A 24,414-nucleotide genomic window follows, 5' to 3' on the forward strand; every position below is an offset into this window, starting at 1 on the left:
CACACACACACACACACACCTGTGTTGAGTCACAAAACAAGTCTGAAGTCTTCTGCATCAGAGTACAAGTGACTGAGGTAGAAAAACTTTCTGCCTAATCAATGGTCCTCATGAAAATGGTTGACAGAAAGGTCTTTGAGCACCTCAGTCAAAATTATATCTACATCAGCAGTATGAACTGACATTTCAAATCATTTTCAGAGTGGCAACGACAAACTTGAAGCATTTTAGCACATTCGTCTTATGCTGTGAGCTTTTTAGTTTGGAATCCATGCGTCTGCCAACATTTGTCACATTGACCCGTTTTCTCCTGGCCAAGACACTGTCAAGTGATACTGTCAAGGCACCAAAACTATAACAAAAGAGTGCTCTAAGGTTTACTCATTATGACGTCAGCGCTGGCAGATCTCGTCACATACAAATCCATGTCACATATAGGTCACAGATCTGTCACATTTAGGGAGACAACTCAGAATTGGGTCACTTTTTAACTGCAGTGTGAACACAGCCAGAATTCGAAATGAGACGTCTCTTTTCATTGGAGAGCTCCAAAACAATATTGTGCCCTCCAGTCGTCTTCTGTCTGCTGCTCTCCCTTTACTCTTCCTGGCACTCTCCCAAAATGCCCCATAACATCGCCCTGTGAATTCTACGTGACTGCTGGCCCTGTCACAGCAGGCGGAGGCTTGTAGGTAAAATCCATAGAGAGGGTAAAAGGTGTCAGACATCCTAAATCTCAGAGGGGGGACCGGGGACATGCAAGGACACAACACAAGGCTTCAAGGTTTTTCACAGCTGCAAAATTCTCCTCAGTGGTAGCAAACCAACCTCCCCCCCCCTGCACATAGCCCCCAACACACACCTTCACTTTTACACCAACTAACAGCTCAGTGTTTAGATGATTTGTGTAACAGTTAATATTGTTGACTAGGGGTTTTACAGAGTATTCAACCATCAAAACTACTAATTGATGCGGCGGATTAATGTCAAATATTCATACATCTGTGTCTTTAACATGGGTCAAAGTTGTTCTGCAGTGCAAGGCGCTAAAGCAGCAAACACCAATACATCCATGGAGCGGACTTTTTAATGCTAACCAGTAGTGCAAAATAAGGACTTTAGGGACAGTTTATCAGGGACACACAGATGTTGTATGTTTTCTATTCTTGGACTTTCATTCTGGTGTTTCAATGTGGTCAATTGGCTTAATTTTTATTTACACTGTTTATAACCTATATATTTCTATTTACACTTGTGAAAATATGTCAATATGTGTCCTTATGACAGCTCATACCATTGTGTGTCAGTCACTATTGATGTTTTTCAATAAATTAATAACATTCATACACTTTATGAAATCTTTATTGGCAAGATTGCATATACAGTATACATATCTATCCTGCACATATTTTGCCTTTTGGGGAGTAGTTGATGACTGCTAACTACACCATTCGTTAATGCCTTTTTGTCGCCCAATATATTTAATCGATAATAATTTATTAATATATCCCATCATAAAAACAAATCCTGATGTTTCCATCTGGCTGAACTCATACATTTGAATAGAAGGAGGGTTTTTTCCCGTCATGAGACCAACTCTAGACTAATGGCAGCCTGCTCTACCTCTGTGACCTTGCTGTTAATTTGCTGCTGCAGATCAAAGCGTGGGAGGAGGCGGAGATGGACAAGCCGATGGAAATCGATGAAATACGAGTAGACCCTTCCCCTTTCCAGCTGGTTGAGAGAACATCATTACACAAGGTTGGTGGGGAAAGACAAAGATAAACATGAGTCACAGATGTCTGCTGAATTTTAAATCCAAGTATAACAGCTGCTGTGAGAGCACCTTTCTTCCTTACCTTAAGGAAAATATCTCATGCAGACCTAAAAACAGTCTATCAAACTGAGGAAATGTTGTCAATTTCTTCCGTTTTCATTCAAATGTATTAATCATTACATCATCATTTGCATGAAGTTGCTTGGAGTTATAGTCTACAGCTGATTTTATTGCAAAGCGCAAATTCCCCATGGATAAATGTTTATTTTTTTTTGTCTCAGGTATTAAACAAGCAAAGTCACATATAAATGGAGTTCAGCACCCCGAGCACTCGTCAAGTCTTTTGTAAATGCTCCCGCCCTCAGCTCCTTAAGGTGTTTACTTCTGTGGATAAACTCTGCACACTCGGTGAAGACTTAGATTTATTCACACGTTGACACGGTGTCGCACAAAATCATTTTTTGACTGGCATTTCATTTACAGTAGTCAGTAGGTGGAGGTGTTGTTAAAAAAATCCCCAAACACAGTTTAACAACGTTATATTTGGGACTTGGTGTTTGTTGGTTATAGGTGAAGAAGGTTTTCGGAACAGTCAACTTTAGCTTGTTAGTGTAATCTACTTTACTTACTTACATAACTTAAGTAAGAAACATACTTAATTTTACCCAAACAATTATCTTTTATTTTTTAAACCTAACCAAGTAGTTTTGTTTTAATTCATAACATTAATCATGTGTGTAAACAGTGACCGTTTCATAACCTGCCCACATCTCCCTCAATGTTTCATAGGACAATGTTTTCGTTGTATAGGAGTGTCATTTTTTGGGGTTGTGTCTTTTCACCAGCCAAAGATGCTGGGTTACATTACATTATTAATATTTTATTTACAATATTGATTTAATAATGTGTTTCCAATTTCCTTCCTTCTTTCCGGTATTGTACAGCCGCTGTGAGACGCTCACATCCTCATTATGACAAATCTGAGGCTGATGCAGGATTTGCAGATATCTGCAAGATGCTGAAGCGTGTAAACAGCTTGTACCATTGCTGTTGTTGTTTTTTGTCAACAGTGTAATTTTATTCTCATGGTAATATACAGAATATTCTGCGCATTCATGTGCAAAAGGGGGCATTGTGGTCGCGGTGTGCTGATGCATACAAAGTGCTCATCCAGAGTGCGGCCTTAGCCAAAATATGAACACAATACTTGGAGCATGAAAACACACACAAGGGCTTTTTTCTGTGGTTTAACGTAGGCCTTTTGGGGAGTTTGCTTTCATCCGTCTGTCTCTGTGACATTGTGTCTACACAGAGCTGACAGATAAGCACAGAACACTGGAAATTGTCTGCAGTCACAGTCAAATATAAAAAAGCCGTCCTGAGCTAGAAGTTTGTCGTAATTTGATGCGGGACCTTTTCACTCTCTCTCCACAGACCCACACCTTATTCTCACTGCTGGGGCTAAGTCACGCTTATGTGACCAGCATTGGCAAACTGGTGGGAGTGGTGGCACTGAAAGAGGTAAGAAGCTTACATTTCTGCCTGTGTGAGCTGTTTTTTTCCAAGTCTGAAAACAACCCTCTTTCTGTTTAATACACTCAACATTTAGAAGTCATCCCTTGTCTGTTTGAACTATAGTGGAAAAACAAATCCAGTAGGTTGGTTGAAGTCTCATAAAGCTTTGTGAATTATATATCAGAATCAGCTTTATTGGCCAGGTATAAACACATACGAGGAATTTGACTTAGGTTAGAGCAAGCCTCCGGGCGGCAGCTATGGAACAGCGTCACCACACGCTTCCTCGAAAAGAAACAATGCAGACAGCAACATAGTGTACAAGACATAACAACATCACAACACAATGCACAAGACTGCACACGGTACATGTGGATACATGAAGGAATCTTTTGTGGTGACTCGGGAGGATGGGAAAAAAACAAAAAAGATACCGAGGCAGTCAGACGGAAGTAAGTAGTTAGCATAAGTATTTTGTTAGCATAATCAATATCCCCTCTGCATGTTTTAGGTTTACTTTGACTTACTTCATTCCAGGGTTTTCCCGGCCATAATACAGGGTTTTGCACACCACCTAACCAACTAAAGACTGTAAAATAGTATGAACGTGGAGAGCATCTGGACGGGTGTCCGCTCGTTGTCTTTTGCACACGTGGCGCATGGTGGTTCGTGTACACAGCGGCACAAACTATGTCGCAGCCCACACATTAGCGAGTGTGCAGTGAAAGAGGGGAAAACAGAGAGAGGGAGGTGTGTTTGTGGTGAGTATAAAGTTAGCAGTAGCGTTAAAGCTGTGAACATAGCAGTGCAGTCGGTGGACAGTTCATCTGTCGTCAAATAAATGACAAAACTCCACAAGACTCAAGCCAAGTCCTTTTGTCTTGCTTTCTACCTGTTGGGAAAAGAAAGTGAAGAGGGTTAGCCACGGAGCTAGCGACTTCAGCTCAGGCTCTCTAACTCAAGGTGGGTCAGTTAACCCTTTTTTATTGACAAGCCACTTCTCCAAGTTTTGCTTTAGTAATCTCTCCCTCGCTGCGACCAACGACCACTATTCCAAGGCAAGCTACTAGTCTCGAGACTGTAGGTTTACAGGCGTAAGAGAGGTACCAATTGCCCAAACTATTCGCCCAAACTATCCCTCAGCAAGAAAGTGAATCACTATGTTTTACTAAACATCAAACATTCATTCAATAATGTGCTTATTGCTTTATGCAAATAATTGTTTGATTAGGTCAGTACTATGCAATTGAGTCCATGGCGCACTTTGCACCTAAGCACTCTAAAAAACCCAGGAAAAACCCTGCATTCATTCCATGACCTCTTACTCTTTTGCTTTCTTTCTACTATTGTTCCATGTGTCTTCCTTCTCTCGCATTTCACCCCTGTCTTTCTCTATTCCTCTTCATTCCTTCCATCTTTTTCCTCCACTGTTTTATCTCCTCGTCCTTTCCTTCCTCCTCCTCCTTCAGCTCCAGAAAGCCATTGAGGGCTCCACACGCTCTGGTGTCCGGCTCCGTCCTCCACTCGCCAGCTTTCGGGACATCAGCAACCACAACTCTGTTCCGAAACCTCCACCTTCTTCTCCCACTGCTGTTTCCCCTCCGACCTCCTCTCCCTCAGCACCAACTGCTTCCCAGCCTCCCTCCCCCTCTCCCCCTCAACCCCACCATCATCACCACAAGAATGAAACGGAGGTATGGATTGAGCGCGTTGCGACAGAGGTGGAGGAGAGCGGCAGCTGCAGTGCAGGTAGTGGTGGTGTTAGCAGCAGCGCTGGGTCCTGCAGCTACAACAGCAGCCTCACCCTCCCTCTGCCCGCCACTCCTCCCCAAGTCCCTTCTTCCTTCACTCCTTCCTCCGCCAACCTGAGACCCTTACAGAGACTCCTTGAGGGGGAGGAAGACAGTGATGATGAGCCAATGGTTTAGATTAGACAAGAGTGATGGTTATGTTTTTTATAATGGAAAACCTTTTTTTAATGGTGTACGTTTTTTCTTCTGTTCTTAATGTGTTTATCTGGTCTTTGGACACCCATTTACCTCTTTTTGTCAACACATAGGTAGAGCAAAGATGTCAATGCTATGCCAAGTTAGTCATCATTTCTTTTTTTTTTTTAATACAGTTTATCCCACCCTCACTCACCCTGTCCGCTCATTTCACAGACCTTTTACTTACCCAACATCTCTGTCTTTTCTTAATAAGCTCTGTATGCATGCTTTTTGATACTAGTCCTGCCTCACTTCCTCCTCATTTTCTCTTGTTGATTTTCACACATTCTCTAGGGTATATATTTATACATATATATATCTAGATGTAGATCTAGCTATATATATATATATATACTGTATATATATAAAGTTGCTGCCAATATCCGCTGTTTTAAATGTTTATGCCAAAGACTTGACTGTTTCCTTCAGGATTGTTCTCTGCATTAAGACAATTATGGCAACCAAAACTCACCATTTAATCCCTAAAAAATAAATGATGTCATTGTTAGTGGCCCTTTATGGCAAGAATATACATATTACACTTTTTAAATCATGAAGAATAAACTTAAACATAAAGTACTGCTATTATTTGCACTGTCCACTTTGAATTTTGATGGAAGTGAACCCAGTGAACCTATGCACAATAGTTACCTGCCTTACCTGATTGTGTATGTCTTAAAAAAAGCAGGTTTTTTATCGGATGAGAGCAGGAGCTATTGGATTTTCAAAATGGCAACAGACCATCTGGGTAGCAGAAGACTAATGAAGCTGCTCAGTCCGCTGTGGAAGATTGTCCAAAGCCCCACAACGACCTCTAAATTGTGTGCTGACCTTGTGAATGCAGCCCTGAGAGCTCATCTCATCACGGTTAAGTTGATAGATGGTGCAGCTAAAGGCAACTGACGACAGTCAAACCCGGCTGTGTAGGTCCTGGAGATCTCTTCCCGTTCCCCCTAACAATGCCTTCCAGAGTTTTACAAATCACACATGGCTACTTAAAATATATACTTATATATTTGCCAACTAATGCATTAATTAGCTTACTGAAATTACCTCATTAACAAAACTATTTAATTTAGACCTGTCATGACGATTATTGAAGCTGATCATGTGAGACTTCCTTCTGGCAGCGGCTACAAAGTGTTGCTTTTTATTCTAGTTTTTAGAACCTAAGGGCAACCACAGAAATGGATTTGCTATTTGAACATTAGTGCACATATGGGAAGCCTTGACTTTCTTTTTTTGTAAAGTAAAATACCAGCAGTTAATTGACTATTTACTGACTGAGAGCAGAAACCCAGTCATACCAGTTAATGGACACATGGAAAACCAAAAACAATGACCTAAATGAGGCCGAAAGCTGCGTAGAGGTTCAGAATTGGGTGTTATTTCTTGAGTTCAGACACTGAATTTATTTTTTATTAAACGTCTAATTTAACCCAATGTTAACTCAATGATGACTGATCACCAAACTTGCCTTTTTGATGAACTTTCCTTACTGTCTCGAAGATCTTCCTTTTGTTTTTGGCGGCCTGGTAATTTCAGGTTTGTTTTTTGGATCTAACTTTCTCTTGTTTTTGAAGTTTCATTGTCTGTAGTCGTCACTCTTTTCTTCATTTGTTAGGCCAGCAGTTCTAACTGATTACCTTAATAATTGCATTCACGTGTTGAACGTTTCTACTTGTGATGCATCCTTCATTTTCATGTATCCCTCCATCTCTTACACTCTTATTTCCTGGATTCAGTTTCTCAGGTGCTGCCTTAAAAGTCTTTAAAACCTGCAGATAATCAAAGATTTTTGTCCATTTCTTAAGAGGGCTCTGTACTAGTTTAAGTGTTGATGTCTTTTTGTCTCCTTGTCGTTAGTGTAGTAAATGTATGCATTTATTTATCTTGTAGTAGAGTCCAAATGCTATCTCAAAATGTATGACTGTGAAAGATTTAGCAAAATAAAATTGTATTAAGTCAAATGCTTGAACTGTTCGCTCATGTGTTTGAATTTGATCTTTATTTATCCAGGTTAAGCACCTTGTAAGGGCCGACCATGACAGAGGAAAGGCAGCACATTATAACTGCAGACAGGAAGAGAAAAGTTTCATCTGGAACAAGAACTGAACTCAGTCAAGGTAGGGGAAGAATATGGATTATTTTTGCTTTAAAAGTTATCTTTCGAGACAATTTATAAAAATAAAATAAAAAAGACATTTTTGGAATACTATAGTTTCACAACGGCTCTGATTACGAAAAGTATCCAAAGCAACGGGTGAAGCTTTGATAGTTAAGTACATGTAGGCTATTAGACAGCACAACAAGCACTTTAAACGTACAGTTTAAGTTTTTATTTTTTTTAATTGGATTTATGTGCATCGGAGTGTGAATGTGTGAATCTGATGAGCAGGTGGCACCTTGTACGGCAGCCCCGGCCACAGTGTATGAATGTGTGTGAATGGTGAATGTTTCCTGTAGATGTAAAAGCGCTTTGAGCAGTTGTTAAAACTGGAAAAGCGCTATATAAATACAGCACATTTACATTTACATTTATGTATAATATTGTAGTGTATTTGTGGTAATGTATTTGTTCTCTAGTTTTTATGGGTAAGATGGCGAGTGTGAGCACTGTAATTTCCATTTTTATGGATGAAATAAACTTGACTTGATGTAAGTATACTGAGCAGAAACTTAGGTACAAAGTACGTGCCCCGTTTTCTTTCAGGATAACTCCTAGTCCCGCAGGGCCTGAGCTCCACAGATCCCCACAATGCTATGTCAGCGCTGGTGAAAAGTCTGGCCGCATTAGTTATCATTCTAGCATAGGGGGAAAACGTTCTGATTTGTTTGTATTTCTTCACATAAATCACAATCGTCTTGGGCAGCGCTAAGCTCTGGATGCAGCAGACGATGCCCTTGCAAAATAGATAGTGGAAGGGGAGGAGAACGCTGGCTGAAGTACCAGTGGCAGGCTTAATTAACAGTCTACATCCAGTGAGTCAGACTACATTACCACTAAATTGACATAAAAATAGTACCACATCAAAGGACATTTGATAGTCTGTCATATTAAACTTCATTTTGACAGGATGACTGGATTTTTGTATCTACTTGTGGTTTCTTACCTTAATTGCTTTTTATCTGATGTTATTTTGTAAGAGTGGGTGTCACTTCTGGATACCTCATTACGAAATGAAAGTCATTTTAGGCATTTAGTTAGTGCTTTTCTGCAGACCATTATGCAGCGAGGGATTTAAAAATGTCTATGTCACAAAAGGTTTTCTAGTACCTTTTGTTGCATGCGTGCCACTGAAGTTAGTAAAGTGATGGAAAATCAGTCTAATTATACAGAATGACTGACATCCCAGTTATTTCAGTTGAACAAAAATGCCATAATAAGTTTCACCTCCACTCAACAAATAATTTTGTGGCATCCCTCATTTCCTATAGTCAAGTGTCACCCTTTTTGAACTTGTGTGCTTGGACACCAAATGATTTAAAGGATGATATCTCTTAGCAACAAGAGGACAAACAGAGGACAGATGATTATCACAGTGGCAGGGTCATCGTGGGTCTTGATCACTGGAGTGTAAAAGTGAATTGTCCACTCCAGCAACTGTAGGTAGAATCCTTTAGAAGAGATTATGTTAAAAAAAAAAAAAGTGTCACAAAGGCACAAGACACATTCATATGAAGTCACTAAAGCATGTTGCTTTAATGGACTTCTTCCTTTATGCAGCATTTCTTCATTTTCCGTATTTTGATGTTTGTTGAAACAGTATTAACAAAACACACCACTAGCCCACACACACACACACACACACTGCTCCAAAAGAACTCAAGGGCATTTCTTTGCCTCCAGACAATGACAAAGTCTACATGGCCCAGTTTAATGAATGAGGCTGTTCTGGTGATCAGAGCACTTCAAATAAAAAACAAGGAAACTACGACTCTGTGAAGAAAACCTCTGACCTTCAAAGTGAATCTACAGCAGGGTATTTAGCTCATGACCGTTCTTTGATTCCTTTGTTTGTCTGTGTGTAATGTTGATTGGTGATATCATTTTGGCTGTTTGACTTGGTTAGAAATGGGATTGAATAAAGTGAATAGCCAGGCACTTAATCAATACACAGAAAAATGTGCCACCATTTGGGTGACTGGTTACTGGGAATGCAGTATCTCAACAAACATACTGGTGGTGTGTGCTCTCATATTTCTATCTTTGTGAGGACCCATGCATGACCTTGCGTGTGAGGACATTTCATCCGGCCCTCCTTAAAAAGGATGTTTGTGGTTAAGACTTGGTTTTAGGGTCGAGCATTCAATTACAGTACGTTTAAGTTGAAGCTAGTGTTAAGGTTTGGACAGTTAACAGTATGTTAGGTAATACATATAAGAACAAATGTGTGTGAATATGTGTGTATGTACTTTTGCAACACATGGAGGAACAAAACGGCACCAAGAATAATCTGTTTCCAAGAATAAATAAATATATATATATATATATATATATATATATATATATATATATATATATATACTGTATATATTACACACAAACAAAGCTACATTCATACATACATACAGTCTTACTTTCATACAAATACATATCAGTTTATTGGAGTTTTTTTGTTTTATTACAAAAAGCAATTTTATATATTATTACTTTGTATACTGTGATATACTGTTAGGGCTAGGTCACTGTTAAAAAGCATGCACTTTCTTTTGGTTGTGTTCAGATCAAGTGTTTGCAAATAACTCCAAGTGTGTGCCATTGGTCTCTCTGAGTATCAGATCGGACTGGGTTTATCTCAACTAGGGCATCAACAAGCTGCCAATCAAAGCAAAATGCATTACTACAAATCCATCAGTTCTTCGGGACCGGGTGAAGTTTCTGTTTCTGCGGGATGTTTTGGTTGTGACACGTTACACCTTAACCAACTGCTCAGAATTATTTGCAAATACTGTTTGAATATGCTTGTTGTGTCCAGGTTTGTTGTATTGCACTGATACAGATTTTTAACTAAAACCCTTTCTTCTTCTCTTAATTTTCTTTTGAAGATTTTTCATCCATCCGTTTGCCAACTGTTCGTCTTGAAGTCCTGGTTCTTTGGTCTGATTGGTCCAAACTTGTTGTGAATTCATCGGATCCTTACACAGCTTGTTTCAGCCGTCACTGAAGTCTCTTTAATCTACTTTAAATGTTATGTGTTCATTGTCACATACCAATATGGAATATTCCACAGGGAGGGGGGTCTTCTTGGCATTTAGTTTGTGTACATTACATCCCACGTTTTCGTCTGAAAAAGTCTTCTTTCATTTCTTCTGACTCAAAGTGGGTAAATAGTTGGAAGGGGGTTGGTGTTGGGATAGAATAGCTTGCTTGATTATTGAAGTATTTATTTCCTTTTATTGTTTTTTAGTTTTTATTCTGACCCTATGATGCAGTTGGTCGCAACAATAACAACGGAGCCCTTCCCTGCGTCTTTGCCTCACTCCTCTCGGGATTGGATGATGCAGGGCGTGACTTCAAACGGTTTCTTTCCCATGACAGATTCTGTGATCTGAACTGACAGTCCTGGGCTCGAGCCTCTGGTTGAGGGGAACTCCTCCCTCAGCGGGGACGGGGTCAAAGAGCACGGCTCCGGCTCCAAGGTTAATGTTACCTCTTCTACCTGTAAAGACAGGAAATGAAGCATTTAAAAGACAGTTTGGGATTCTACAGTTGTACTGTGTCAGAGACAGGTAAGGCTCTGTTCTTCTTTTTATCAGGTCAGTTGTTTGCATGTTTTCTCACCTACTTTTTTTTTTAAATGATTATTTTAATTTTAATCTAATATTGATACATTTGTTTTTAGGACTCTGGGATTGCGGCAGAAACCAACACCAAGGGTTCGGAGCTGTTCCAGTTGAAATAACTCACCTTTGTCAGCTCCTCTTCCTCCTCGTGCTGATCAAGGATGCCTTCAGACTCGGGCTCTGGCTCCTCTCCGACTGTCTCCACCACTCCTCCCACCACTCCTCCCACCATGTCAGCGATCTGTCCATTCATCTGCCCGACGATCTCCACCTGCAACAGGTTAAGTTTATTGATTTAATTGCTTTCACCTATTTTAAACTGGAAGAGGATGCAACATGTTACTGGCATTTCAACGTAAGTTAGGTCACAGACTGACATCAACCCTTCAATTTCAGTTCCTGGTTACTTTCTCACAGAAAGAAAAAAAAGAGAGACAGAAGGCAGGAGAGAAGGAAGTTGAAATAGCAGAATAAGAGCTCCCGTGTCCTGACCCCAGCTTTATTTGCCGATGCAAGACATCAGAGAGACAAGACAAATACTTAGGTAGGTACAACAGACACAGATGCTGAATCCAAATGCCTAGAGTTGTAAACTTGCGGACTTTACAGCATGCCACTCTGGAGACAGGGCTGATTTAAGGATGTCCTTTGTCAAAATTCATCAGGTCCGCTAAAGGCTGTCATGCAGACTTTTGGCAGTGCTCCATGCAGACATTCAGCCTGTCTCCTACCTTGCCGACTTCCCTGGCAGTTTCTCCCATCATTCACTGCACTACAGATGTGTGTTAAATATGCCTGCTGATATAAACAAATCCAGATCCAGAAGACAAAAACAAATTAGCCAAGATGAGTGTCAAACGCAATGGAAATTGGCTTAAAAGTGACTTCCTGTGCAGAATAATAACATCAATGTGATATTTCTATGATTAGTGCACTATTTTCACCTTTGAAGACACGTGCCTGACATCAAAGAAGATAAACCTTGGCTTCCTACAATAACAAGAGAGTATTAAATTCATAATAAGACATGCTGTCTCTTTGCCTGTGACTGTATGTACAGTCACACACCCCTGTGCCCTTGCAAACTCAGTCAGAATATATTAAACCACCATATAGTCCGCAAAGTCTGTAATCCGACCATTTGGATTCAGCAGAGGTGCGCCTACGTGGTGTGCCTCGACCTGCGCAGCTCCCCACAGGTCAGCTAGCCGAGGATGGGTGGGAGGACCGAGACTGTGGATGGTGCTGTTGGGAGTGGCTTGGAGGGAATGGGAGGCACTATGTAGCCTGTGCTCCAGTGACTGTAGTCAGAGATAGGAAAGAAAGGAAAGAGAATAAATGAGGATTTACTGTTAAATAAAAATATTGTCACCTACTTGAGATTTAAAGCACCTTCAAAGCCCTGCAGCTTCTGACATTTTCAGATTCTTACTAATGGATAAAAATGCTACAGTGGGTCAGGGATGGTGTTGCATGGAACAGTGGGAAAATGTCTCAAGCACTTATGCTCAGAAAATTGATCGATTGAAAGCTTTATTATAAATGTAATATGTCCAATAGTCTCCTTCCTAAGGGAAACCGAATAATTCACACAGTAAAACTAACAAGCTCATTTCTATTGTGGTCTCGGATCACTATTCCTTTTTAAGACACAGTCACTGACCTTTTCAAGTTATTATTTCATAACCCTCAGTCACTTAATGAGCTCTGAGATGTACCAATGCTAGAGCATTGGTACAAAAGTCTTTGGCTGTCACAGTTCATCATGACTCACTACATCAGCAGCCTGCCTGCTTTAAAGCAATAGAAGCCACACAGCCTGCACATCCAACCAGTTTATGGGAGGGGAAGCCTGTCATTTAAACATGGAAACATGTAAAGGTTCATTTTTATTGTTTCAACCAGTCTGGTCACTCAAGAAGCACATGAATACCTTGTGCTTATAGGGCATGTTAGCATTGGTACCAACAGCAGGAACGTGTGCCAGCAACCCTATGTCCTAAGAATTACTTTACAGAGTGAACAACTCATTTAAGTCGGCTTGTACATTTTGGAGGAAACCTGATGCTCATGTTTGAAGTCAGTGTTAAATGTTTCGATAGACCATGTTGTTCCCCCTAACCTCAACTAGCTTTGAGTTTCCTTAACACAATCATTAAAACCTTAATCATGCATGACCATCATAGTCTCCAGAGCATATATTATACGGAAACAAACAAATTGATAAAAACATTGATGAACATGTTACTCATACACACAACATAATTTAGTAGGATGTACTGTAATGTTGATACCAAGACAAGAACAAGCGGCAACCTCCGGGGCTGAGAAATTAAACCAACGCAGCTCTGTAAAGCTACTAGCATCATGTATTTGCATGACAAGGCTTTTCAACCTTCCTAGCTGAAATGTGTTGGGATGCAGTAGCTCACTGTAGCCATTGTTACCCATTATTGAAGAAGCTGAAAAAGTATAGCGGTATGCTTTCAGCTAAATGCTAACATAACGTTTACCATGTTCACCATCTTAGTTTGGCGTAATAACAAGCACTTCTAACGTAGAAGTACAGATGAGATTCATGAGAATGGCATTAGTTTTGAAGGTATTTGGTCATAAGACAAAGTGAGTGCGCAGTGTATCACATTAAATGAAGATTCTTGCTTAGGAATTTAACTAGTACAACAAATATAAATGTCACGGTGTTGAAAAGTCAAGTTCATCAAACTTAACCATGAGTTACATCATCTCTGAGCCACGCATATCTGCGGCAAGATATTGACATATTTCACTGGATAATCCAAACCACAAAGGTCTACATAAAGTCTTATTACCACTGACCTGGGTTTGTTGGTACTGCAGGAACTGTTGCTGCTGGTACTGGTGAAGTTGTTGGAGCTGTTGGAGTTGGTTCTGCTGCTGCAGCGTGAAATGAGTATGGTGCTGCTGTAGGTACCCGCCTACCGTCCCCTCAAACCCCTCACCGGGTGTCCCCGGTGCTCCGCTGCCGCCACCTGGCAACAAGCAAAAACACTCGGTGCTCAGAGACGCGGTCTAGTCTTCATGGAGGCGGTGTAAGAGAGAATATTCAATTCGCACCGGTAGCCATGATGTAGGAGCTTGCAGCAGGCGAGGCCATGCCCGAGGGCTGGCTGGTGATTGGATCCCAGGCGTCAGTGGACGACAGGCAGTACAGACCCTGTGAGACGTAGGTGTGAGGCCAGACGTCCGCCGAGGAGTGGTGGAGAACCTGGTCTGTACGGGGAAACACAGACAGGTGGGAGGAGTGAGACAAAGGAGAACCATTTAAGAGGATGGATGACAATGCCATTTTAGTAATGAGTAATGAAAAAGCAAGACTGCACTGGGAACGTTGTTGGAACAACAAGAGGAACAAGCACAGATTCACTAAAACAAGGATTTTATAAATTCCCCTGCTCACCTTTAGATTGAATTAAAAGTATTGCAGTAATTTTCTTGCTGTTCAGTCAAAGTTGACATGTATAAAGAAGACCCTGAGCTGTTGATTCAGTCATTAGCAGCATATACAGTAGATGCTCTTATGAAGTCATACAGAGGGATACACCTGCCCCAAAAACAACAAATTGTATTAACTTTAAAACAAGTGTGAGTAGTCTATCTGCAGCAGCGTTGTTGTTATAAAGCACACCTGTGCAGGCTGAATACTTGTGGAGGAGAAGCATTCCCTCAGTCTTAATGCTGATATTAAGTAGCATTTTAATCGCCGCTGTGTGTATGCTATATGTGTGTTGTTGTTGTTGCAAGCTAGATAAACCACAGAGCACAGCCCATATGGTGTTGGTAATGAGAGCAGTGCTTAGTCCTTGTGCTAACCTACAGGGTCCCTCAGGGTTTGGACAGCGCTCGGCTTTGCTTAACACCAGCAAAAACTACAAAAACAGTTTACAGTGGTGTTAGTCCATGTAAAGTGAAAGCGGCACACTAGTCCAAGTTTCAAATTAATTTTAACCTTGTATTTAAAGAGCCCAAAAAAAAACAGCCAAAAATCTGTTTGGTTTGTTAAAATCTTTATAAAATTATACAGCTGTCCCTGAGAGGTTGGATGGGGGTTTTCTTATCTTGCTTGAGCAAATTGCTCTCTTCCTCTCCTTTCTCTCTGTTTTACCATCCTATGTGCAACTAAACTGAGCAGACATCTTACCACCTGAGGCTCAAACCAAACATCAGGGTATGAGTTTGTTTCCCCAAACTGTTTTTGCTTTATTCAACCAAGTGTAAAGTGAAATCCCCACAATGCAGTTCATTTCCTTCTTTTAGATTTTGGATGAATTCTCTTGCCCAAGCACTCATGGCACTCAATCAGAATGTGTTCTGATATTTTAGAAATGACAGGCTGTCATCTGGATTTGTCATTTGAGAGGTTTTGAGCAAGTGCCCGGTAGCAGTGAAAGGCAGAAATGTGCAGCTGTGTGCCTGCCCTCCAAAAGTCCTTTACAGCTGGTTGGCAGAATAACTGACTTGGCTGTTTTTAGTTTCCAACTGGGCTCTAATTATTCCAAACTGTGCATCTACTCACAATACAAAACACAAGAGTTTACTGTGTGGTCCAAAGACAGGAGTGTGAGGAGTGTTTAGCGTTTTCACACTTAGCAAAATGTCTACAGTAAGAATTACTGTTGTTGTGCTTTAACTGTGTTAGTGGTTTAGGCAGATATACTTTAATGTTAAACAAATACAACTACATTAATGACTCCTTCTCCCTTATGTTTAACCTCTAACTGTAGGTTAATGACAGTAACAGATCCTTACAATTAGGGGTGGAAAAAAATCCTTTGACCTGTGGTGATTTTTCTTTGCGCTGATTTTATTAAAATCGATTCAATCAATTATTTACCCCAGAATCATATTTTTTTTATTTATTTATTTTTTTTTACCAATGATTCACTGTAATATTTTCTGTTCATACGGTCCTGTGACGGCGACTAGATTGTATCAGTTTCCAGCAGAAAATAAAGAAAATTCCTCTTTACAAATGAAACAAATGTCACACTGACCGACTGACATGTAATTTGCATTCTTTTTAGAAAACAATTAGTTTTTGGAACTCTGATATTTTGCCTCTAGAAGTGTTTTATTAAACTTTTTTTTTGTTAAAGAAGAAAAAGAATTGCAACACTCAACACTATCAAATCGCAATACCTCTAGAATCGCAATTAATGAAAATTGTAATGCAAATCGAATTGGCACCAGTGTATTAAAAGAAAGTGAAAGAATCAAATCTGGAGAAAAGCACATTGTCCCAGCCCTACCTGCAATGTTTCCACACAATCTGCCACCAGTAGCTCTTTGCAGAAAGGGTTTAAAGTGCAGTACCTCTGCTGGTGATGCTCTCCTGGTTGACCTCGCTGAGGTGAGCAACGCTGCCCTGGTTGGAGCCGGCTCCCATACTCTCCCCGTCCATCGAGTTCCAGCCGAACAAGGTCGCCTCGGAGATCGCAAACTGCTGCATGATGCCTGAAGACGGAGAGTAATAATAACGGAGATCTTTTCACTATCCAACAATTAGAGATGCAGTGCATAAAACAAGTCCCAGATTTGCTAACACACACAGAAGTTAATTAGGAGGTGGGGGAATGTTTATTCATAGCAGCAAATCTGTAAATGTGTATAAATAATAAATCACAAATAATTAATTTAACTTTGCTAGACGTACCAGATGGGCCAGAACCAATTAGATGTTCCAAACAGTCAGTGAAGAAAAATAGCTCAGGGTAGCTCCAATTTATTTTCACTAAAAAGATACCAGGGCGGGTCTTCCCTGTGATGAAACCTCAAACCCTCAAAAGTTACAAAAATGTTTTTTTCGTAAAGCAAATTTCAAAGATGCTTTCAAACCATGCAGATAACTGGTCTAAATCACATCTAAACTCAGCAGGACTTGTTTTCTACTGGTTCTGCATGTTGTATTTATACTAAAGGAAACCTTTCTGTGTAGCATGTGTACACTCAGTACCCAGGTGTACCCTCACCTGCAGCAAAGCGAGCCTCCTTCTCGCCATCACTAAGGTCGCTGTAAGCATCGTTCTCAAGCCTCCTTTCCTTTTCCCTCTGCAGGTTGTTATGACCCACGGTCCCCATCGGCCCCACGGATGGCGTGCCCCAGCTCTGCCACTCGATCATGTGGGCAACGCGACCCTGGGCCATGGCAGTGGGCTTGGTCACTTTGTCCTTCATGGAGCGAGTCACGCCTGCAACAGGTATGTGGGAAGCAGGAGGGGCACACACACACACACACACACACACACACACACACACACACAAAAACACTGTCAAAATTACGTCTGGCCTCTCTGGTTGATGACCCCTCCAACTGAGGCTCGGGGGAAAGTAGAATTATAATGAGAAACTGTGTAATGTTGTAGGCAAACGGTTTAATACATGAAACTATAATAAATAATGTCAATGGGGTGATAAATGTACTGGAAGGGACGTGACTCAGAGAGGGACTGGGTATTACGACATGGGAAGAACCTTGCAGCTACTTTGAATTAAAACTATTTTTAAATACATTGAGTAGTCTATAAAGAAAATTATGCTCTCACCCAAATGTGTTGCTGTTATTACTTGCGTAATCATTAAAATGAGTCTGACATTCCCCACTCTCCATGTATTTATATCAATCACATTAAATCTGCCAATTAAATACTAATGATGCATGTGACTGATATGAACGAGCAGAGATGATGTAGAGCACCAGTCGGATAAATGTCACATAGAGGTGAATTTAGAAATAAGAGCATTGTTTTTCCGAAACTCAGATATTTTTCCTAAAAATAAAATCAATTAGTCGGTATGTTGAAATTCTGATCAAATCTGAGTAATCTACAGAATGCTATAATCTCTTCTGGAAGTCAAGAGTATAAAAAAAACAATAACTTCTAGATTTATCTGCCAACATTTAAACAACATTTATCTGCCAACATTTTTTGAGTTCAACATGTCAACCTTTCTAGGAACTTTTAAACTAAAAGTGTAAAAATGTTCAGATATGACTGAAGATCTCATGAGTAGTTTATTTAATAATCAAATAAATTCACTTAGGAATCTGCTACATAACAGTTTAGACCTTTGCAACACAGGTTAGAGGTCAGGCAACGTGGCGTAACCATTGTGACAAATTGGAGATTTGGAGATTTTGGAGTGCTTGTTAGAGTTTGTTGAATTGAACAGAAAGGGACAAGGATGAAGGCTGAAACGCTGACACCCCCATATTAATAATTAAAGCCATTACTCATCTCCTGGTAAACAGAATAAATGAGACTCATTAGACTTTGCGTAATTAAAAACGTGTTACAGAGACTGAGAGAGGCAGAGGAACGTAATCCTTGGGTGTATGCTGAACATTCAGGAGGGTCCACTGGCAAGTCTCTGCCCAATTAAGATGCTAATACAGGATTCAAACCAGGGACAAATACTCTGAGTCAGATGCTTGGCTGATCGATAAAAAATTAAATTAAAATCAAACAGGAATGACTAAACAGAGACAGAGCTTCGGAAATTGCTCCCCCGGTCCAGGGGGGCAAGTTACAGGCTGAGTTATAAATAGAAACAGTTTTTCCCCTTAGACAAAGAGAGCCAATCTCATTTGAAAATCAAACGCTCCCTGCAGTCTAATTGGGGATTGAAATAGGAATGGAAAGAATGAGGATGATGGAGGGTGTTGGGGGGGTCTTGGCTATTCAGAGGCTCAAAATAGAATACCAACAAAATGACACCAACAGATTTATTTAAAGTGTACTAGACACAACAAAAAAACACAGACCATCTGAGGTGCTACACTGAAACACTACGAAGAGCACTACAGTTTGAAGCAGAAAGCACAAGATGACGGAGCACACAAGAGGCACCAGCCACTGCACAAAAGAGTCACTACACAAATATCGGGCCACACCACCACCAGCACCACCACCACCAGCACGGCCACAGTACAAATACACTACATGTCCCAACACACCTGTGGAGATGCTTCAGTGAGTAATTAAAGTAAGTAATCTCACTTACTTTAGTTTCTTTGAAATTAAAGATCTGATTGGATTTCCGTCAATGACTCAGCGAACTGTGTCTGTCATTGACGTCTGCTGTTGATATCAATGGAAGAGAAGGGGAAGTAGGGAGTGATACAGGAAGGGGCACCCACAGGGGTGAACCATGTTGGTTCCAAGCTCCTCCTCCGGCTCTGGAGTGAAGTTGTCTGTTGAGGCGAGGTTTGGATTTACAAAGTCGCCCTTTGTGGCAAACGTGTAAAGATACTTTTGATTTTTTTCCACATGTGTCAGATGGTTGTGTGGCCGGCACGCAGCGCAGAAACCAAGTTAAAGAACAGGAAGAATGGAGTTTTTAGTCTAACAAATCTCAAATAAAGAACTGCTCTGGATGTAAAATGTTGTTTAATTACCTTGGTTTGAGTCTGGCCAGGGACATCACTTGAACGTATCTCTCCCCACACTTTCTTTTAGCTTTCTAATTTATAATAAAGGGATTTTAAAGAAAGGTATTGCAGCCAGAGAACCTTGACTAACTGGCAACTTGTCTAATTTAAAATCTCTTAGATCAGGACTTTTTATTTACTTTTGACGAAGGCTTTCAAGATGTTTGAAAACCAGCTATTTAATGAGTGGCTTCGTAACTAGCTTGTTTTGATCACTATAGACTAGTATGAGTATTTGGAGAATGGCTGGTAAGCTAACCCAGATCATTTAAATCAATCAATCAATTTATTGTCGTCCAGCATGTTAGACACACTGAGAACGAAATTCACTTTCAGGGCCAGCAGGTTGTTTTTAATAATTATTTATTTATTTAGCAATAATAATAGCATCCTCCTTACTTCTAACTTTTTACATTGTTTATTATGATAAATTATTTATTTTGTTTGTGTTAGGCTACTGAATTAGTGTACACCAGACCATAAAAGAAGATGCTCTGTTTGCGTGGGCCTGTTGGTTTGGAGGCTTGAATTTACCACTAAAAAGTTCTTCTGTTTAGACAATCGTGATGCATGTTACAGACTAATCTACCTGGCATGCACGCTTGCATTTATTTTGAATGCCAACACTGTGTATTCCAGGATGATGTTGCATTTGCTTCCAAATTGGGCCAGAAATTAATTTCCTAACAACTTTTATCTTGAAACTTCATTCTGCAAAGTTATAGAGTGTGGTCTAAACCTACTCTATCTGTAAAGTTTCTTGAAATAACTCTTGTTAGGATTTGATACTATAAATAAAATTGAATTGAATTGCATGGTTTGATTGTCTAGCAACAGGCATACAGACTGTAACATAGCTGAGCTAATGCTTAATGAGTGATAACACTTACCACATTTAAATTTCAATCATAATCAATACTAATTAGTAATAAATGCCCCATTTTCTCTCATGTATATCGAGGTGAGATTGTGGTGATTACTGTTAAACCAAACCACACGTTGATTATTTGGCTGCTGCACGACTCTGGCGCCCAACAACCATCTGAATACCACACAAAAAGAAACCCAAAAGGATCTTTGACACAACAGGGAAAGGAAGTTAAGCCCCTTTCACTTCCCAACAACAACTTCACCCTTGACCCTCTGACGAGCGTGTGGAGGCAACATGGGGGCTGTTTACCATGTAGCAGCACAGACACACACCTGACACACCTGTCAGAGAGGACTTAGCCAGTGCCCCGATCCCGTAGGCCTGGGCCGGCTTCATCTTGAGGCGAGGCAGAATGGAAGTTGTGTCCTCCATGGACAACTAAGGAGAGAGGGAGGGGAGTGAGGTGAAGTGGGAGCAGAGAGGGTGTAGGAAAAATTAAGAGAGATGAAAGAATGCAAAAGGAGAATGTAGAAAAAAAGAAATGCAATATGACAGGAATAATTACAAAATAAGAATACATGAGACAGAAAGAAATGCAAGAAAGAGAGAATGGAGTAAATAAATGGAGGCAAAGAGAGCAGATGATTAAGGATTCAGAAAATGGTTTGAGGGAGATAGAAGAAGAGAAGGGAGGTTGTAATAGAGGGAATAAAAAAGAAGGGTTAATTATTAAAATACCTTGTAAAAGACTTACAGGGATCATTGCTTGAAAAGAAGTGAATCATAGATAAACTAGTTAAAAGGAAAAACTGAAGTGAAAATTAAGTGGTGATTCAAGAGCAATTTAAATGGAGTCTTTTGTGAGCACAGCCGCTGGAATATGGTGCAGAATCATGAACAACTTAATATGGAACATATTACTGATGGATACTGTGTTTTAAATACTTATATACTGTACACAGATTAGATGGGTAAATAGTGGAAAGAGCGGACGTGAACTTTTAAAGAACTGAATCAGCGTTTAAGGAAGTCTGAAGCTACTTTTTAGAGCCAGTAAGAGGAGGTTTGGAGACCGTAAGACCAGCTGCACTCGCGTGTGCAGCACACCAACCTGAAATGTCTCATGCCTGTGTGAGTTCTGCTGTACTTCCAGGCGTCAGTGCTCATGGCAAACCAACCAGCTGACTAATGAACACTGAGACAGAGCCCGGCTCCTAATGAGGTCCTCCCAACACCTAATTACAGTGGGAAATAGTAGGAAAAACGTGGACTCTGTTACACCGGGGGATTGTTTGATAGAGGTGATGTAATACTTTGAGTTAAAGTGAATTATTTCTGTATAAAGGCAAACTGAAAGGACTTCAAGAGGAGTATCACCTACTGTATGTGTTATCATATCTGACGCAAATCCTCGCTTTGCATGTAACAGTTATATTATATAGTCTAGCAATACAGCTGTACGTACAGCGTGTATAGTTATTATAGCAGTCTATCATCTTGGATTTCTCTTCTTTTAGTTGTGTTTCAATGAGAAGCTTGTTTGTTTTCTTTTTTTTTTCAAAACTCTTTTTATTAGCGTTTTTTGAAAAACAATTTTCAGTGCAATTGTGATTTGTGTATAGGACAAAAATAAAGTTTATATACATATATACACATATATACAGTATACACACATATACCTACACCTATACTGCACTGACTGTATATATACATACATACACATTCATATACAGTATATATACACTCACATACATATACACATACAAACACAAACACATTAAAAAAAAAAGGTATAAAAAAAAGTAATTATTTAAATAAAATACAAAGGGACAATGAGGCGTGTATAGAAGAATGCCAAGTCTAAGTATGTGCGAGGCTATGTTTGTTGAACATGTATTTGGACCCAACAGAAGAACTGAAGTTCTCTGAGCGTTCCAGTTTTTTGCCCAATCCCACTAATGTGTAAAAGTAAAGCCTTCTGCAGACATTTAAACACTAAGCGCAGCAGCATTGTTGACACTTATCATAATTCAAATGAGTTAAGTATAAGCAGCTGTTTTCAGCAAGCACTACCTGCACACAGAGGCGGAGCCAGACGGTGTAAACAATCTAGTTCACAAGTGTTGACGATGACTCGTTTTTACTCCTGCAACCTAAAGCAAGGCAAACACTTTCTGATGTAACTACTTTTAAGTTATGACATAGGTAGGGTAGAATTTAGCGAAAACAGCAGTACTAATCTTAAAAACTACTTTTAAACGAGTTCACTGAATAAATGTTGATATTTCCACAGAACTTTTGCTCCATTTGATTAGCTGGTCCAGTCAGAGAGACTGAGGGTAAACGACACAAAGTTGAAGTTATTTTAATAACTAAGAGATTTGGGGCATTTGAGAAAACATTCAGGGCTGGAGCACCAGAAGCCCTCGCTCCCCCACCCGCCTGCCCAGCACCACACAGCAGACACACACATAGAGTGGAAATGAGTGACTAATTGGTCCGGTCAAGTTTATTTACAGACATAGACTCAAAATAAAATGCAAAAGATCATGCAGTACATGACAAAAACATGTAAGATAATAAAAATAAAAATAATAATAATAATACTGATTCTAAAGTAAAAGCGCCACCTTTTAACTATCTAAAAGCTTGCGGAAACACAACTTTTTTAGTCTTCTTATATAGAAGACACATGCAGAAGACGTAGGATGGAACCATAAGATGGGTTTTTTTCTAGGTCTAACGAGACCTTTACTTGATTATACAAGGGATCTGTCCAGTGTGTATTCAATGTCAACGACGTAGGAAAGCGCTAAGCCATTTATACATTTTAAAACAAGAAATATTTTGAAATCAATTCTGTGTTTTACTGGAAGCCAGTGAAAAGAAGTTCAAATAGGGAGTGATCTGTTCAAACCTTTTGGTTTTAGTTAATATCCTGGCTGCAGCGTTCTGAATGAACTGGAGTTTATTTAACACCTGATCAGTCCAGCAAAAAGTGGATTACAGTCATCTTGTCAACGGAAAATAAATGCATCAACCAGCTTTTCAGAATCCGACGGGAAGCATCACGCTTTATATGTGTTGGCAGTATCGGAGATGCGTTAAAGACAGTAGAACATTGAGGAGTTTTTGGAGACCAACGCTGAGCTAAAAAGAAAAGGAGAGTGCAAATAGGCAACAGTTTACTGCTGTATTTACTGCAACTGGATAACAGGAAGAAGCCTTCACTTGGTTTAAGGAAGAGCTTTGATTTATAGCCGAGGATACAATTTCGGCTGCCTGCCAAGTTTGATAAAATGCATTTTGCTAACACATTAGCACACATAGCTTTTCACCAAAACTAAAAATAGAAACATGGTCTACCTTGGGTTGAAACACAAACCACAAGTCCAAGAATTCAATGTCAATCTCAAAGTCAAACAACCCTCCCTTTGGGTTGGCGGGGAAGTCTGTCTATGTGAGATTATTTGTCTCCGAGCATATTTGAGTCAACAAAATTCACATTGTGCAAATGAATTCTGCTTATGGTACGGAAACAGTTGAGGAGTGATGCACTTAATCATGCAGAGCTTTCAGTAAAAACTGGGACTTGTACGAAGGCTTCAGCTGAGGCTAAGCTCATTGCAGCTTTTATCTGTGACTCTCTCTCTCTCTCTCTCTCTCTCTCTCTCTCTCTATGTATATAGATATATAGATATAAAGATATATATATCTATATATATATCTATATATATAGATATATATAATGACATATGAGGCTTGCAGTACAGTAGATTAGCATAGGGAGAGCTTGTGTTGAGAAAAAGAACTAGAACTGCACGCAGTTTCAACGGGGTCCAAGCCTCCCCGCGCCAGTCGTCCCCAGCGACCCGGGGAAATGTTCTATGTTGATTAGAGCGCCCCCGAAGGGCCTGTCTTTACCAAATTTGGCAGTGAGCCTCCGGGTGGTGGGCGAAACAATCATTACTGGTGTGGTTTTTATAGCATGTACTGTGGCAGAGATATT

At 40.1% G+C, this 24,414-nt stretch overlaps 2 protein-coding genes across 14 annotated transcripts in view; one reads left to right on the forward strand and one right to left on the reverse strand.

Moving 5' to 3' along the window:
* The window catches only part of LOC116702047 (chloride channel protein 1), a 51,834-nt gene extending 45,553 nt beyond the window's left edge, over positions 1–6,281 (forward strand). The window contains exons 25-27 of the mRNA XM_032536102.1: positions 1,657–1,761; positions 3,212–3,298; positions 4,762–6,281. Of these exons, the coding sequence (XP_032391993.1) occupies positions 1,657–1,761; positions 3,212–3,298; positions 4,762–5,220 (651 nt within the window). The 3' untranslated portion in view covers positions 5,221–6,281. The remainder of the gene's footprint in view (positions 1–1,656; positions 1,762–3,211; positions 3,299–4,761) is intronic.
* Positions 6,282–10,685: 4,404 nt separating this feature from the next.
* Positions 10,686–24,414, reverse strand: part of LOC116701614 (uncharacterized) — a 59,948-nt gene continuing 46,219 nt past the window's right edge. For 3 of the 13 annotated variants that reach the window (XM_032535407.1, XM_032535408.1, XM_032535402.1), the window contains 8 exons: positions 20,747–20,843; positions 17,076–17,294; positions 16,420–16,560; positions 14,164–14,319; positions 13,906–14,078; positions 12,234–12,368; positions 11,192–11,338; positions 10,686–10,943 (listed from right to left, as the gene is read on the reverse strand). In XM_032535407.1, coding sequence (XP_032391298.1) covers positions 10,761–10,943; positions 11,192–11,338; positions 12,234–12,368; positions 13,906–14,078; positions 14,164–14,319; positions 16,420–16,560; positions 17,076–17,294; positions 20,747–20,843 — 1,251 coding nt within the window. In that variant the 3' untranslated portion in view covers positions 10,686–10,760. Of the gene's footprint in view, positions 10,944–11,191; positions 11,339–11,798; positions 12,369–13,905; positions 14,079–14,163; positions 14,320–16,419; positions 16,561–17,075; positions 17,295–19,107; positions 19,355–20,737; positions 20,844–24,414 lie in introns of those variants that run through there. The other 10 variants (XM_032535405.1, XM_032535406.1, XM_032535400.1 and 7 more) reach the window with 7 other exon arrangements.

This window comes from Etheostoma spectabile, chromosome 14 (genome assembly GCF_008692095.1).
Source record: "Etheostoma spectabile isolate EspeVRDwgs_2016 chromosome 14, UIUC_Espe_1.0, whole genome shotgun sequence".
Lineage (NCBI taxonomy): Eukaryota > Metazoa > Chordata > Actinopteri > Perciformes > Percidae > Etheostoma > Etheostoma spectabile.